This window comes from Dipodomys spectabilis, unplaced genomic scaffold, assembly GCF_019054845.1.
Source record: "Dipodomys spectabilis isolate Male_0828 unplaced genomic scaffold, ASM1905484v1 ptg000053l, whole genome shotgun sequence".
Classification (NCBI taxonomy): Eukaryota; Metazoa; Chordata; class Mammalia; order Rodentia; family Heteromyidae; genus Dipodomys; species Dipodomys spectabilis.
This window is the reverse complement of record NW_024870730.1, coordinates 3,110,870-3,128,822: the sequence shown is the minus strand read 5'-3', so window position 1 is coordinate 3,128,822 and position 17,953 is coordinate 3,110,870. Positions and strand designations below refer to the sequence as shown.

General features: G+C 33.3%; 1 protein-coding gene across 2 annotated transcripts in view; it reads right to left on the bottom strand.

Annotated features, from left to right (window-relative positions):
* Ascc3 (activating signal cointegrator 1 complex subunit 3) overlaps positions 1 to 17,953 on the bottom strand; it is a 234,598-nt gene that overhangs the window by 118,792 nt on the left and 97,853 nt on the right. For both annotated transcript variants that reach the window (XM_042679521.1, XM_042679520.1), the window contains exons 14-17: positions 16,649 to 16,783; positions 5,105 to 5,296; positions 4,564 to 4,788; positions 252 to 371 (exon numbers count right to left, since the gene is read on the bottom strand). In XM_042679521.1, the coding sequence (XP_042535455.1) occupies positions 252 to 371; positions 4,564 to 4,788; positions 5,105 to 5,296; positions 16,649 to 16,783 (672 nt within the window). The remainder of the gene's footprint in view (positions 1 to 251; positions 372 to 4,563; positions 4,789 to 5,104; positions 5,297 to 16,648; positions 16,784 to 17,953) is intronic.

The following is a 17,953-nucleotide window of genomic DNA, read 5'->3' as shown; positions in this document are numbered from 1 at the left end:
TAATAAAATAAATATGACCTTATTAGTATCTACGGGAAAAGAGATTTAAATACGTAAAATAATTACAGGGGGCCAATTTATTTTTCCTTAGTGTTTTCTAAAAATGATTAAATATCTTTATTTTTCATCCCAGTATCTAACTCTTTTCAGATGAGGCAACAGTAGCAAATATTTATCTTCACATCACGAAAAGATTACAAAACCCAAAATATAGGTTGAGTTGTTTTTCTTTTAATAAATGAGTTTTCTACCTGATAAGCTTTGTGACTGATGCCATATACTAATGGATTTGCTCTCATCCGCACATAGAGGTAAGTGTAACTTATCCACTTCACTGCCTCTTCCACATTAGTGACTGTTCCCAGAGCAATCTGCAAATCAGAAATACAGAAATTAATGTGTTATAGGCAAACATGAACATTACAGCAAAGATCACTTTGTCACAAATTTTTACTTCTCTAATTAAAATCAGTTCTGTCTTGCATAACTGAAAATAACACCTTAGAAATACCATCTTTCAAAACTGAACTTTGAAAAATTATGGTACCTAATTATTTTTCCCTATATAAAGTCTAATTCTAGAAAGCTTTAAGCACATTCTTGGAATGTCAGGTTTTTTTTGTTTTTCTATCATTTCATTCATTTAATTTTACTGAAAGCTTAAAATCTTGAAGTGTACTAGAATAAAGCTAACAAAATATCAGTATTTTTACCCTTCTTTAGTCTGATTCTATACCTGGTCATTGCCAAAATACCAGTAGATACATTATCTTTTGCCTCTAAAGAAACATTTATAGGATTGATAGTATAAATACAATGAAAAATGCAATATTTCTATATAGAAACAAGGTAGACTTTACTGATATTTATATGTGTTACTATACATGCCTTAAAAAACGTCCTACTACAGAACAATTGTAATCAGGTATTTGTATATTTAAACTACGATAAGCACTAGATGATTCCTTAGATTAAATCCAGAAAAGAAATGCAAAGTTCAGTATAGCATTTTCATGCAGCCTGGTAATATATTAAATAAAACAAAAGGATAATGATTTAAAATAGTAATAGATAACTGTGTAATAGAAGAATTATTGGGCAATATTAATTTTAATGAGGTGCTTTATTAGCCAATGGATCTATAGAAAATAGCAAATATCTTTCAGTAAACATGTTTGTCCTGCTTTATATATTCAAATTTGTGAGACCTGATAGATGTATTTTTCTTCCTGGACTCTCGAATGAAAAATGCATTGTCCACTGTTTTTAGCAAAGAAAAAAGATCTTTGAATTTAAGGAGAAAAAAGGAAGAAAAATGCCATGAATACTAGTATGAAAGTAAATAAAAATCTTTATAGCTACTTTAGTTGCTCTAAATTTCAAGTTTTATGTAACTAACATTATGAAATATGTGAACTGCAGATGAGCTGGGTATAACCCAGCTCAGTGGTAGAGTTTGTGCTTAATATGGGTTCAACTCCTGGGTTCAATCTCTAGAACCCAAAATATCCAAACCAAACCAAGAGAAGATAAAAACAAACAATAATCCATCTGTGAAAATTAAGATGAGACAGAGCAGCCGGGATGTAGTTCAGTGAAAAACTAAAGATATAGAGCAACATATAATTATCATTATAGTGTATTACAGTATTTATTATTTAAAGACAAAAGACCAATGTTTAAGAAAAGGCACAAGATTCTGTCTATTTAATCCTAAATTTCTACTTGTTTTATTTACAAAGGAGTAAGCCATCCAAAATAGAAGTAAATGTGTAAATTTACTAAAGTATAAGCCATAAGTTTTCTATAAAATGAAGAACAGCAAGAATCAGACTTGAGACGATTTAGCAGTTGTGAAACAATTCCTAAAAATATATAGACAGGAGAGTTAAACAACTTCTATTCTCCTTAGGTATATGAAAATAATTTGACAAAATAGCTAAAAATCTAAATTTTTCCTATTATGTGTATATGAAATGTTAGATCTTTATTCCCTTACGATCTTATGCTGTAATTTTTATAGTGATCTGTATTCTCTGACTTCATCATTATTTAAAAATAATGTCACACAGTTCCAAAGGTTAGAAAAGAATTTAAAGGATAAAGTAAGGTTGTTCTACTTTTTTTGTTTTGCATAGCAATTAGCCAATTTTCCCCTACAATTTTGGCTCATTTTATTTTTATTATTATCTTTAAGTAGTTGTATAAAGGAGTTTCCATTTAACAAAGCAGTTTATGAATACAATATATCTTGATCAATGTCACTTCGTTCAATATTCTCACCCATCCCTCCCTTCGCTCTTCTTAATTTTTAAGATATACACTGGATTTTTGTCTACTTTCCCCCTTTTCCTCTTCATTCAACTTGCTCTAATTTTCAAAATCAATGTTGGCTAAGTTAAATATTACCCACTGCTACCAGGAATAGAATTAAAAGAAAGAAGGAAGCAGTACCAAAGATTAGATCAAGTAATGAAAGTCTTCTAATCAACCTTGAAGAGAGAAAATTATCCAGAAAAAATAAATGTAAATTTATGATGGCATGATTTATTTTGAGGCTAATCCTTGAATGCCATCTAGTGACAAAAAAACCCCAAAATTTCCTTGTAAATATCTGCTGTCACCTAGTGGTTACTTAACACAGGAACCTTTTATAAAAAAAGTATTTTTTCCATAATATACGTGAAACTTATTGTCAATAACCATATAGCAAGTCAGCTCTAAGCCTACATACCACATAAAATCCAATGTATATGATAATGACCCCAGAGTGGTCTCTGGCCTAAATAAGACTCTTAGTCATGGAAGTGAAACATGAAACCAATTAAGATGATGTGTATGAACCCAATAGCTATAGGGCCTAGCATGGAATGCGTATTTAAATGGTTTTAAAGAAAACTCATGACACAAAAGTGGCTTTATTCTGTATTAAAGAATATAAAATATCCTCCAAATTTTACGAGTTAGAAACACAATTCGAGTTAGAAATACAACTAAAGTATCAATTCATATCTAACTCATCTATCCAAACTTAAGGTTTTCTTGTTTATTTATGTTGTATATAAAGTGGTTGAAAACCTGTAAAAAGAAACTAAGTAAATTTATAATCATAAGTATGTAGTACAAATAAGTACATGGCTATGTATATTTATATAAAAATTGTTATAGGGGATATATGGAAAGCATTTATTTATCCAATTAAGATTTCAATGTAGGCTGTGAGGATGAATGAGCTGAGGAAATATCACAGCAAGTGATGCCATACCGTAGCTTTGCACTAATTGGGCACAGGTATTTTCAGAACAATCCAGGGAGAGTATCCTTATTTTATGAATGCAACAATTTGGACTTGGCAAGTGAAGTGAAGAATAGCTTTTCAGGGCAGACCTGTGCTGGGGAGTAACCTTTCTTGTCCTGACAGCTGGAGTCAAATGTATCTTATCCTTCTGCTGGACGCTTCTGTAGAAATTACACATTATTTCCCAACATCACTGCACTGCATCTTTGTGTCATTGTCTTCCCTTTTGGATTATGTGTTTGTTAGCAGAAGAAGTGCATTGTGAGTGCCTTTTGTTTTTGTTCTCTTAAAAGATATAAGAAGTACTTGATAGGGCTGGGAAGGTGGCTCAGTGGTTAGAGTGCTTGCCTCGTGTGCATGAGGCCTTGGGTTCAATTCCTCTGCACCACATAAGCAGAAAATGCTAGAAGTGGCGCTGTGGCTCAAATGGTAGAGTGCTAGCCTTGAGCTGAAGAGCTGAGGGACTGCGCCCAGGCCCTGAGCTCTGGCCTCATGACTGGCAAAAAAAAAAAAAAAAGAAAAAAAGAAGTAACTTGATATAGGACTTGCATACTATAAGTAGGATATAATTGTAAATATTATATATACTTACTTCAGGTTTATATTGTACTTAATTTCAAAAATTAAAGAAAGGATTTGAAAGTTGTAAAATACAGAATGATAAATAAAACGTCATGAAAACAATGAAACTTCATTTGAATGAGATATATATATATATATATATATATATATATATATATATATATACTTTAAATTACAAAAATGTTTATTTTCTTAACCAGTTAAGATGCCACCTTGGCTTCTGAGATACGTTATTTAAATCTTAAAGTCACACACACATGTACACACACACACACACACACACACACACACACACACACACACACACACAAATTATACTCTAGCCCAATTTAAGAAATCATAGTTTAATGACAATGCTCCTCGTGAAGATTAAAATGTACTTGTGACTTTAAAGTATCACTATCCCACAATACTGTGAAATTTATTCATTACCCTTATTGCTGTTTTCCTCATTTGTATTATCTGGGTTGGATTTTGGTTTATAACAAAACCTCATAGATTAAAAATATCATTAAAGAGATGAAGTCTTGTTGGTCTTCGTATCAACACTTATCCTGCTGAGTATTAACCAACCATAATGACAGACTAGTTTCTCTTATGCATGAAATACAATGCATTCCTAAATGCTGCAAAATGGCAACCAATTCAAATTTTATTTTGACCTTTTACTCATGAGAACTTACCTCTGCATTTAGGTTATCTGCAAGGCTTTCCAGAAACTGACTCTCAATTGGGTTTTGTTGAGTGAGCAAAGTCAGGTAATGGCTGAGTTTATCATGGGTTGTTATAATGATTCCTTCTCCAAATTTGTCAAATTGTGGTCGTCCAGCTCGGCCAAATATCTGCATGACATCTAAAATTCCAAGGTCAACAAAGGAGCCTCTTTTTGCAGCATATATTTGTGTTCCCTAGATGAGAAAAAGTTAATAAAATTTACATAAATACACACAAATATAATCCTGAAGTGCTGAATAGTGAAATTGGGCAAATATGGCAAGATCTCAAAAGTGTACTTTAACTAATCCCTTCATCATCTGTGATAGAGTTAAATTTCTCAATATAAACTGGATTTTTACTGAGGAAAATAATTCTGGTCCTGCATAAAGATAACATTTAAAGTCAATGAAACCAACCATACCAAAGTATTTTTCTAAAGAAATCAATCCAGTGGTTTCTTTTAAAACACACACACAAATCCATGTGCAAAGGAAAGTAAGCCCCTACCTTAATAATAACAGCATGCGCAGGAAGATTGACACCCCAGGCTAACGTGGCAGTACAGACCAGGACTTTTATATGCCCATTAGAAAACAAGTTTTCAACTAAATTTCTGTCCTGCCGAAGCATTCCTGCATGATGAATACTAAAACCATCTGGGAATAATTCTCGAACTTGCTTATTTCTTGACTTCTGTACCTAGAGTAGGCATTAATAAAACATAAAAGTATTATTTAGTATGTAAAAATAATTATTATTTAACATATCTGTTAAATTAATATAAAGTTATTTTTAAGATATGATTCTTAGTTCATAATGTTTTATATAAAACACATTTAAAAGTTTTCTGTTATCTATCCTAAAAGTAGACAATAACAAAACATGATGCAAAATTAGAATCAAAATGAACAGCTTCTCTCCATTTAGTTGCCCCTTCCTGCAATCAATCAATCAATCAATGTTACCTGCTTCTTACCTTTCCAAAAATATTACCCTAGAAATAACCATAAATGTGTGTCATAAACTTTAAAAAAATCGTTAAGTAGTTGAACAGAGGGGTTTAATTCAACATATCAGCATATGAGACAATCTATCTTAATCAATTCTCATCCATCTCTTCCAAATCTCCAACATCCTTGGTGTGTCAGGACTTTTAAGAGGAATGGCTATAAAAAATAATCCTATCTTTAATTTCACACATTGGCCTAATTTTACCATCTCTAATTTCACACTACCAACTATAATGTTTAACTGGGAGACTTTCCCTTTTGTTTTTACTGAGATACCCTAAGGTTCTCTTTGGTCTTTCCTCATTGTAATTAGCCAACAGTCTTCACCTCAGGTGGTGTTCATGGAGATTTTGATGGGAACATACTGATCATGTCTTTTCTTTTTAATTTAAATTTTGTTGTAAAGGTGATATAAAGAGGGATGACAGTTACATAGGTCAGGTAATCAGTGTATTTCTTTTTCAACAGTGTTACCCTCTCTCTTATTTTCTTCCACTTTTTCCCCTCCTAAGCCCCTCTTCCCTCCCCAAGTTGTATAAATCATTTCTAATGGTGTCGTGTGAATATCACAGCTGAATTGGTTTACCCTTTGTCCCACTATTTCTGATTCCCCTTCACCTCCCCAAATCAGATAAACTTATATACAAGACAAAGCATAAAAAATACAAACCAGTGACAAAAAGGAATAGACCAAGTGGGGGAGGGTGTGAGAGAAAAAAGACTGCAAACCGTACAATAAAAAACCTTTTGTTTGTTTCCATTTCTTGGAATTTTGATAGCTTTGTTTTATATGGTCATATGCATATAGCTTTGGAGCCACTGTGATCCTCTCCTAATAATATCCTCCTTTGTTCTCACTGTGTGAATGCTTACAGTGCTGTTTATATATACACAATTATACATTACATAATTATATAATTATATATACACAATATAATTCTATGCTTCCATCAGAAAGACTATTAGCCCATTCATAAGGAAATGGGAAGACTTGGAAAAATTATAATAAGCAAAGTAAGCTAGACCCAAGGAAACATAGGCTGCATGTTTTCCCTCATTTGTAATAACTAGAATATGTATGTAATTTACAAGTTAATCCAATGGATAGTAAAAGACAAGTAATTATATATTATATATACACATATATATGTGTGTAGACATATATAGTTATTTATGAAATGCATTTGTTCAGGTATATGTTCTTTGGTTTTACCTGAGTGCAGACATGTGATTTGGTACACTTATCTGCAATCTGTGTTAAGTGTCATAGCAGATCTTACTGAAAATTCACTGGTACCTACTATATATTAGAAAAAATTCTGCAAAATTAAATATTATAGATTAACATTATATAAAATGTTTCTGTAGTGAAAGCTTTTATTTTCTATCTCTTTCTATATATCTATTGCTGAAAACCCTCAACAATTTAAGAGTTTTTAAAGTTTTTATTAATTTTTAAAATAAATATTATATTGGCAAGGAATGAGATTTTTCAAGAAACTAGAGTTCTAATCCAGATTGCCACAATGACACAACTTTTTTTGTATGCCAATCCTGGGATTTGAACTCAGGGCCTGGATGCTGTACCTGAGCTTTTGTGCTTAAGACTAGCACTATAACACTTGAGCCACAGTTACGCTTCCGCATTTTTGGTTGTTAACTGGAGATAACAATCTCACTGACTTTCCTTCCCAGTCTGGCTTCAAACTGCAATCCTCAGATCTCAGCCTCTTGAGTAGCGAGGATTACAGGTATGAGCCACCAATGCATAGCTTAAGTCACAACTTCAAATTACTAAATTAAAAATAGCTAACTAGAAAGTGCTATAAGAAAACAGTACTTCATGAAATGTACAATTACAAAACTATAATAGATTAGCAAACTCCCCCATCTAGTGGCCAAACGGATAAATAGCAATGCTTTCATTTTGAGCTTATTAGAGTTGTCAATTTTTTTTTTTTTTTTTGTCGGCTGTGGGGCTTGAACTCTGGGCTTGGGTGCTGTTCCTGCACTCTTCATCTCAAGGCCAGCGCTCTACTGCTCAAGCCACAGTGCCACTTCCGAGCTTATTAGAATCCACAACAAAACACATACTTAATGATTGTCTTCTTCAAGTTTCAAAAAGTGCATTCTTATTTTACTTTTGTACACTGTAATCAGCCTGTAAAATCATTTTACAGTACACTGAACAAGTGCCTGCATTTGGATCATACTGTGTTTGCCTTAATTTGTTTAGACCATATACAATACTGCTGGTCTGCTTAAAGCAACTTTTATGAACACAAGAAAACTTTAGCATAAAGTCTATTATAAAATATTTGCTAAGAAATTAATTACAAATTAATATTTCTTTTCTAATATTCAAGAGTAGATACCTGGAGACAATAAAAGAACAAACTAAAAACTATTGCCTAGAGCTGTCCTGTGATTTCACATTGCTCAAATGGTTGCCCTCTGTGGACCACATACATTGGAATATTATTTTATATGGGGTTATTTTATATGGGATGGACCTTCTGGGATAATGACACAGAAAAAAATTAAAAACAGGAAGCTTATAACTACCTTAAGAATTTTCTCTGAAGTCAGCAAGTGGATCAGGAGTATTGATACAGTGCTGACAAGGTAGGTTGACATGCAGCCAGATGCCATGGACACCAAGATTTTGTATAGACATGGTCTTTGTGAGAAATTAAGAAGCACTTAACAGGCAGTTATTTCTATTTTAATATTCTGTGCATTGTTTACAGATATGTGACTGTGACCACAATCTTGTTGGTTATTCTTAATTATCTTTGAATCTGAATATCACGTTTCTAGTCTGGTCTAGTTCATAATATAAGTACACTACAATCTTTGGGATGAGGCTCAAGGGATATACACAAAAAATCATAGGCTTAAATTATCATATAACAAAATTAATTATTTTCACTATTTATTTAACTATTTTTTATATTATGGTTTTAAATATTTATAAGTATTTATCAAGTTTGAAACTATTGCCAGGATATCAAACAGATGCTTCATACTGAAATGAAAACATATCAACCCTCTCCCACAAAACAAACAAACCATCAACAACCAGATAACCCTGTGCTATTTCTTTATAACAAGCACTCATCTTTAACCTTTTATTTTTTGTCATATCAAAACTGTTACATAGGGCTGGGGTGGGGGAAGTAGCTCAGTATAGAACACTTGCCAAGCATGTGTAAAGCCCTGGGTTAGATCTCTAATCCCCCCACTCTTCCTACTCTCTCAAAGAAAGAGGTAGAGAGAAAGAGAGGGAAAAAAGAAGGATACTATATAAATTGAATCTAATAATGTATAAGCTTTTTGGACCAGTTTCTTTCACACAGCTTAAACTGCTAAAATGTCTTTAAGACCCACCCAAGTTTCTGAATACATTAGTGTTTCATTCCTTTCTATTATTGAGTAGCACTCATTGGTATGGATGGCTATATCACAGTTCGGTAATCTAATTTCAAATTGACTGGCATTTGGATTACTTCCAATTTGGGTATTCATAAGCCAAGTTTCTAGGATACATATGTTTCTGTGTGTGTGCACATGCATGTGCAACAGAGAAAAAGGAAGACTGAGAGAATATAATTTCATTTCTCTAGTGTAAATAGCAATACTGGAGCTGTTATATGGTTATATGGTAGCTGTTATATGGTTATATGGTAAATGTATGTTGAATTTTACAAAGTGGCTGTAATACTTCACATTTACATCCATAATGATGAGAATTCCAGTGGCTTCATGCTTTACTGTAGAATATCACATTTTAAATTGTAATCATTGTCACAGACCTGGATCATGTTTTAATTTACATTTCCCTAGGTGAGGTTAAAAGCCTTTCTGTGTTTTTTGATGAGCTTATTTAGGTGCCCCTCAAATTAATCTAATACACAAAAGATTAAGGATCAAATTTTTTCCAGAAAGGTATTTGCAGTACTATATATATATAGTATATATTTGTATTTCATTATTGCCTCCTCCTTTGTTTCCCTTCCAATCTCCTACCCCCTCCCCTGACGCCCACCAAAGTTGTAAAGTTTGTTTTTCTACATAACGTCTTGTACATGTCATTGTTGCAATTTATCTATTCAGAAGACAGCTGGATAATCTGAGATTATTTCATGTCAAGAAACCTCATATTCATTGTTTTATTGATTTATACTAAATTATTTGCATTCTTTTGTGTGTGAATATGTGTGCATGTGCTGGTACCAGTGCTTGAACTCAGTTCCTGTGTTCTTGCTTGGCTTTTCACTTATGGCTGGGCTATGTATCTATCTAGATAGATAGATCTAGATATTATAGATATAAATAACTAGATATTCTATAGTTATCGGGATAGATATTCTATATCTATCTTTATATAAAGATTTTACATTTACTATAGATTCATTTCTTATATATTATCTTTTTTTTTGGTCAGTCACAGGTCTTGAACTCTGGGCCTGGGCGCTGTCCCTCAACTCTTCAGCTAGCACTCTACCACTTGAGCCACAGCATTACTTCTGGTTTCCTGGTGGTTAATTGGAGATAAGAGTCTCACAGATTTTTTTCCCCGGGCTGGCTTTGCACAGCGATCCTCAGATCTCAGTCTCTTGAGTAGTTAGGATTATAGGAGTGAGCCATTGGTGCCTGGCTTATATATATATCAAAGCTCCTTTGGAGTTGTAGGTAAGCTCCTTAACACTCATCCACTTCCCTTCTCCAAACTAGAATGCTCTTTTGATACACTAGACTCCACCATATGCTTACGCTCCATCTCTAATATCAGAGGCATCTCAAACTCAGCATGTCCTAATAAACACATGACCTCCCTCCAAATGGATCCCAATCTACTATTCTCCTCTTTTTGTGACCAAGCTACCCTCTCAGCAATGTAAGGTAGTCAGACACCTTTTAGAAATCAGAAACTTCCTAATCTTTCTTCCAAATCCTCCATATTCCATGAACCAATTCCAAATATTTTCTAAATATTTCCCAATAAATTCACATTTCTAGCTGGTTTCCCAAGATATGGATTTATTTTACAAACAAAACAATGATCATGTTATTCCCTGTGGCTATCTGCTACTGCATTATTCTCCACATTTTAATCACTTTGACTCCCTGTCTCTTAAGTGTGAGAATGACTTTCTAATGCTAGGGCACTGGCCACTGTCAACTGATGTACCACACATTCAAAATTCAGTTTACTTTCTTTTCCTTTTTTTTTTTTTTTAAATATCTTACATTAGTTATGTAAAGGGAGATTTCATTGTTACCCCACACGTTTATGCTGCATTCCAATCAACCATCGTAGCCCATATATTAGTTTTAAGATTTTTAAGAAACATAATTTGTGATCGCTTATTTTACATGATTAAGTATGATTATATGTTATCCCTTCTCTCTTTCTCTCTCTCCCTCCCTCTCTCTCTGACACACACACACACACACACACACACACACACACACACACACACACACACACACCAAAAAGCCAGGAAAAATGATTTCAAATTTCTAGTTATTTCTTATATAAATTTATTTTCTATTTTAAACAAGGCATATCTATATCCTCTATTAGTTGTGTTATTTTTCAAAATAGGGCTCCACTATTTGCCTGTTCTGGCTTCAATCATCATCCTCCTATTTATGATTTCCATTTAGCTGGGTTGACAGGTATGCATCACTGTACCCACCTAGCTATATGTATCTATACCTATATCAAGGCTGGCCTTGAACTGGGTTCCTCTCAATGTCAGTATCTTGAACAGCTAAGATTACAGGTGTCAGTCACTATATCTGGCTTTTTTTTTTTTACTAGTTTTTGACTGACATAACATATGATTTTCTTAATGCAGCTTGCCAGTAGTCTATTTATACTGGTGACAAGTATCTGGTAATATACTCACACTCATCACATATCTGCTATGTGACCACCACTGTAACTAGTTTGAGACTTATGTGAGCACAATCCATTGATAATGACACATATTGGACTTCTTGCCATAGTCAATTTCCATATGCTAGTCTGGTTATGCTAGCTATACATATTAATTTAGGACAAAGACAGTACTGACATTTCCCTTTAAAGATGATCCTGGTTCCCACAAGGGCTCTTGTATTTATTACTATAGGATGATCTTACTAGTTAGAAAAAAAGAAACCTCCTCTTAACTTGTACTTTATTAATTTGATCATCTTAAAAAGTTTTAAAATCACATTATGAAGAGGTGATTTTTTGATCTTTAAATGTTGTGTCTATAAATCCCTTTATGGCTAGGAATTAATATTTAACCTGTCTGTATTCAGAAAGCTTCCCATACTCAAATATTTTAAAATGAGAGAAATAACATGGCAAATATCATGTTTTCCAAAATGTTTCTTAATAATATGTATGGATTATTTTCATAAGAAATTTATTTAATAAAATTTGAAATAAATTTTAAAACACAAGTTGTATCAGTAGAAATTTACTAAGTAATAAACGAAATAGGGGATAACAAGTTCGACAAGAAATGTACTCACTACCTTACTTATGTAACTGTAACCCCTTTGTACATCACCTTGGCAATAAAATTAAAATTAAAAAAAAACAATGAAAAGAAATTAAGACAAAATATCAATGCTACTTACTATGTTTTCTAAGAAGGAACCTTATTTGTTCAAAGTGAGTTACATGCTGGACTACAGTAGAATGAACTTCATCTAGTGCCCTGGATACACCGGCTTACAGAAAAATGAATCTTCCCTTTCAGCCTTGAGATCTGGTCTATAATTCAGCTTTTCAATAATCTTCAGTGTGTTCACACTCACATAAGTCCAAAAGCCTAAGCACAGAGTTAAGTCATCTTAATTCTGACCCAAACCTACATCCCTCACCCTCCATATAACATATGTTTAGACAAAAGAAGAACAATCTTTGTTTTGTTGAGGTAAGCCTTGAACATGCTGATAATTCTCTGCCTCCATCGCAAGTCCAGGAGCATACTTATTCTCCAAATATATCCACACTTTTCTGTTACAGCCTTTCTTGTCTCCTTTTAATTTCCTTTACTTTTATTACTGTCCACAGAAATCCAGGACTACTGGCCAAAATTAATCTACTTCTTTTTTGTATTCCTATTGAGCTATTTATTCTTTTCCAAAGTCACGTTTCACTTTTTGCTTTCCACATATAGGTATATTTATTTACTTCTTAATCCTGTGAAAATGGTTAAAAGTCTCAAAGGTAGGAGCTTTGCCTTATTTATAAAAGCACTCAGGTTGAATGAATAGAAACACTCTATTGAATTAAAGTTGACATGTTAACTTAGAATTGAATGCCATGTTTTAAAGTTCAAAATAATGATTCTTAAATTTCTCCACTGTTAGGTGTGAAGGCTACATTTAACATCAGAAAAATGTTTCATATAAAAAATTGTTTTGTGATAAAAATGTTGGTGCTGGCCAGGCATTGGTGGCTCATGTCTGTAATCCTAGCTATTAAGGAAGTTGCAAACTGGAGAATAATGGTTTTAAATCAACCTGGGTAGAAAGTCCATAGAACTCCATCTCCAATTAACCAGCAAAAGGCTCAAATTGTAGATTTTCAGCTGTAAGCACAAAAGCAGAGTGAGAATATGAGGCTCTGAGTCCAAATCTCTCCATACCAGCAAAATTTAAATTAAATTAAAAAAAAAAAAAAATCTTGGGCGCGCGCTGGTGGCTCACACCTGTAATCCTAGCCACTCAGGAGGCTGAAGGATCATGGTTCAAAGCCAGTCCGAGAAGGAAAGTCCTTGAGACTCCAATAAGCCATCAGAAAACCAGAAGTGGCCCTGTGGCTCAAGTGGTAGAATGCTAGCCAGGGACAGCGCCCAGGCCCAGAGTTCAAGACCCATGACCACAAAAAAACCAAAACCAACCAACCAAACAAAAAACGCTTGGTGTAAATTAACTCTTTCTTTTCATCTTTTCTTGGAAAAGATTGCAAGGCTTAGTATCTGTCAAGGTGAAGGGAACTGATAAGGGACAAAGAAAATTCTCTGATAGAAAAGAAAGTAAATTTCCAAACTGTGTATATACCTAAGGTGAAATCTCAAAAGCATGTGTTCATGTGCCCTCTTCCACTGGGTCTCAAAGAGGATTCCCGAGATAAGATACTCTAGCTTATTTCCATAGTTGAAACTATTCTTGGGACACTTTATGTTTTTCATGCTACTTTATTTCATTGGACAATTTGGAAATACAGGGTTTTTTTTTGTTGTTATTGTTTTTTCCATTCTGGGGGTGACAGTGAGGTTAAAGACTGGAATAGAGTGAAGAGTTCTAAGATAAAATTGCTACAAGATTCATTTCAGCTGTGGCTAAGACAAAGAAACCATAAAGGAATTGCATTGTTATATTCATTCACACATGTGAAAGTGCATACACACACAAACATAAGCATATGAATAATAAGATGAGTGTAGTTGTATTTATGCAAATGAAGTGTTACTGTATTGAATAACATTGCAAAAACCTGCTTTTAATGGCCTTACTTAGAAAGTCAAGAAGTTACAATAAACCCTTGGGGTTGAAGCATCACTGCAGCATAGTAGGGACTTAGCTACATTTCCATTAATGGGGACCATGAGGATAAATTTCTGTGCACCTACACAGCATCCTTACTTTCTAATTTTATTTTAATGTTTCAAACATTTAATTTTCCATTTTTCAAAATCACAGGAATAAAATATTTCCTACCATCACAATAATAGCTTTTTAGGAATTTCTTGGAAATTAATATTCACATTCAAAGGGAACTTTATCAAATGAGAAATATAAAAATAGCACTAGGAAAAAATCATAAATTCTGGAGTACTGAGAAAACATTGAGAAAAAGTATCTTTTGGTTTAACAGTCTTCTGTTTTACTGGAAAAAAAAAAAGACTTTGTACTAAATGTTTTAAAAAGTCCCAGATTTGAAGGGTTAGGGTTGTAGTTCAATGGTGGGGTTCTGAATTTAAACTTAAGTACTGATTCTACCAGAAAACAAGTCCCACCCAAGTTTGCTTCTGAAGAAATGGGGTACAGCATCATGAAAACTATGGGCTTAGGAGCCAGACTGGCTCAAATCATGCTTTACTATGTAACAGACAGGGTCACTAGCAAAATTACCTACTGTCTCCATTTCACTTTATTTATAAAATGGACCTTTTTTGGGAGGGTAGTAATCTTTAAAGGATAGAAAAGTGATCAGATAAAATCAATGATAATGCCTGCCTTACAAGAACAAAAGCAATCAGAATAAAAATCAAGTATAATAAAAAATGTAACAGCAGGTAAAAATGACTAGGGATTTTGAACCCTATCCAACTTTATTAAAACTTCTAATTTCCAATACTTTTTCAGTACCTATACTATAAATTAGTGTTTGGTAACAGTTCCTTTAACAAACAATCTCAAAATGGCTCTACATAAATTATAACGACATGTTTGAGAATATTTGATGCCATACTTGAATTACAGATATGGAATACAGAGGTGTAATAACAGTAGAAAATTCCATCATAGGTTGTTGTAGGGTTTGAATAAGATATATTCCCAATAAAAGCAATGACTGGCAATACTAAGCAATATGCAAGTATTCCACATTATATAAAATTAAATAATAATTATAAAATATCTAGAAAGGAAAGAGCTCTTGGAACTGAGGGGTATGAAATAACCAGGAATCCACAAGGTGGCTCTCAAGACTTAGCTTCAAACAGAATTATTTAATTTTTTTTTAATTTGTAAAGGAAATAAGATTCATGAATACCAAAACTTTTCAAAAACTCTCATGTAGGACTGATAAACAACTGCAAGAACACAAGAGTAAAATAGATGTTATATAATAAAAAAAATTATAAAATAAAAAAAATGAACATATTTTGTAACTCTAAATTGAAAAGAGAAATCCAATGCTCAAAACAACTATCATCAGCTTAGGACAGTCAGAACTTAAAATGTCAAAACAAAATGGTGAATTCACAGTGCAGTAAGGGTAATTAATTATACTATAATAAGCTAATCATGGGAAAATGCACAACATAATGTCTGGAAGTAGCTATTCAGTAAACAGTTATACCATGTGATTTTTAATTTACTTTCATAGCTTTAAATTGGAGTCTGTATACCTTTTCTCTAAAGGGACAGAGTGACGTATAATCTGTCACAACTACTTAATTCTCCTGTAGTACAAGAAAGAAGTCAGAGACAACAAAGGAAAGGGTTTGGCTAAGTACTAATAAAAATTTAATTAGAAAAGCATGCCCACCTTGGCTGTAAGATTATAGTATGTATAATCTCCTTCCCCTGAATTTAGATGAAACTTAATTTAGAGGATTAGTTTTGAGAAATTAGCAGAACTACTTTTATATGTCTTATAAATAGAGTGAGTGATAACCTGAGTTTATGCAATCTTGATCAAAATCATTATTGTATTGAAATAACTGAAGTTAAGATATTTAATACTCAAATTACCCAAATCAATTCTTCTTAAACTGTAATGTGTAAAATTACCTGGGAATCTGAATGAAGGACTCCTATTTGGTAAACTTGAGGTGGGACTAAAGATTCTGCTTTCCTAACAAGGATGAGGTGTTCCCCAGGCTCTTTAGTCTTTAGGGCACATGAAGAGTAGTAAGAAAGCTGATTTCATACCTCTGTTCTTAGGATTCCTTTACATTCTTAAAAAGAACTTTTGCTTATTTAGATTATACCTATCAACATAAATCTTAGGAGTTAAAACTGAGAACTTTAAAATTTATGTATTTATTCTAGATGTTAACCTAGTTGATGACATTTAAGTGTATTTTATATTTTAACTAATTTTTTTTAACATTAGGAACAGTACTTCACTTAGAACCATATGGATGGAAGCGCTAATGAAAAATTATGCAGTGAGAAAGTTAATAAATCTGTAAAACTGATTTCTTAAAATTATATAGATGGTAGACCTTTAATATCTGCTACATGTGGCCCTCTGAGGGTGCTAGTTGTTGACATGTTGCTATTATTTGCATCTTACCTGTTTTTCTGCATGTCCATATTCAGGTCCTTGGGTGGGTAAAAAGCAGGAAATCTGGCCGCAATTCTTTGCTCTTTCTATTAGAGCCATAGCTGTCCTGACAGTGGCATTCCGAGCATGTACAAACACCATCACCTAAAAATAAGGAAAGCAGTTTATATAAAAATGCAGCTCATTAAATTGCAGTTTAATACTTTGGAAAAATCATCCTATAGAAACAATTACTAGGAAGGGATAGTAGGGGAAAAACAAACGAGCAGGTAACAATGCTTGATAGGAAATGTGCTCATTACTTTGCTCATGTAACTGCAATCTCTCTGTACAGTATCTTTAAAATAAAATATATATTAAAAATAAAAAACAATTACTAATTTTTGAAAACAGAATGTCTAATTCATAAATTCTCCACCATTTTTATTTTAGAAAGTATATATCAAACAAAATTTCATAACATCTTTATTAAGCTTACAAGTTGATTTATAAAAAATTCTATAAAATTTAGAATAAACTTAGAGTGTAACACGTGTAATGATATCTATTTTAAGACATGATTCATGATGTTTACATTCACATCATGTACACTTGGAAAAAGTTTGTTCATACAGATAAGTACATTATTTTTATCAAAGTAATGGCTCTTTGGAAAGGATGTGGTTGAAGTAATTATTGGGCCAAGTGGAGACCTAAGAAGAAACATCTTGCAGGAGAGAAGGCACATACAGACAGACAGCCAATGTGGACCACTAATCACTCCTTTCTTTTATTGTCTTCAGTTGCATTTACACTCTGTGAGTGTCCCTACTTAGAGAAACTGCAGGCAGCATGCAAGACAGCTGGAAAGAGTAGCCTTGGTGGGCTGCAACCAGCAAAACCAAAGAAGGATGACCACCCTAGCCTTGTGAGCCCACATCCCCTACGATGTGTGCTGGGAGACAATTGTGAAGACTGAGGATTTAAAGTTTGTCCTTCGACCAATGGAATAGAATTGAAAACCCAGAAATGAACCTACAGACCTATAGCCATCTAATCTTCAATAAGGGAGCTAAAACAATAGAATGGAAGACAGACAGCCTCTTCAGTAAATGGTGCTGGCAAAACTGGTTAACTACATGTAGAAAACTAAAGCTAGATCCTTATATATCACCCTGCACCAGAATCAACTCCAAATGGATCAAAGACCTTGAACTCAAAGCAGACACTCTGAAAACATTACAGGATGGAATAGGAGAAACCCTGGGTCTCCTTGGCTCAGGCCGAAATTTTCTGAATAGAGACCCGGAAACACAACAAATCAAAGAAAGGTTG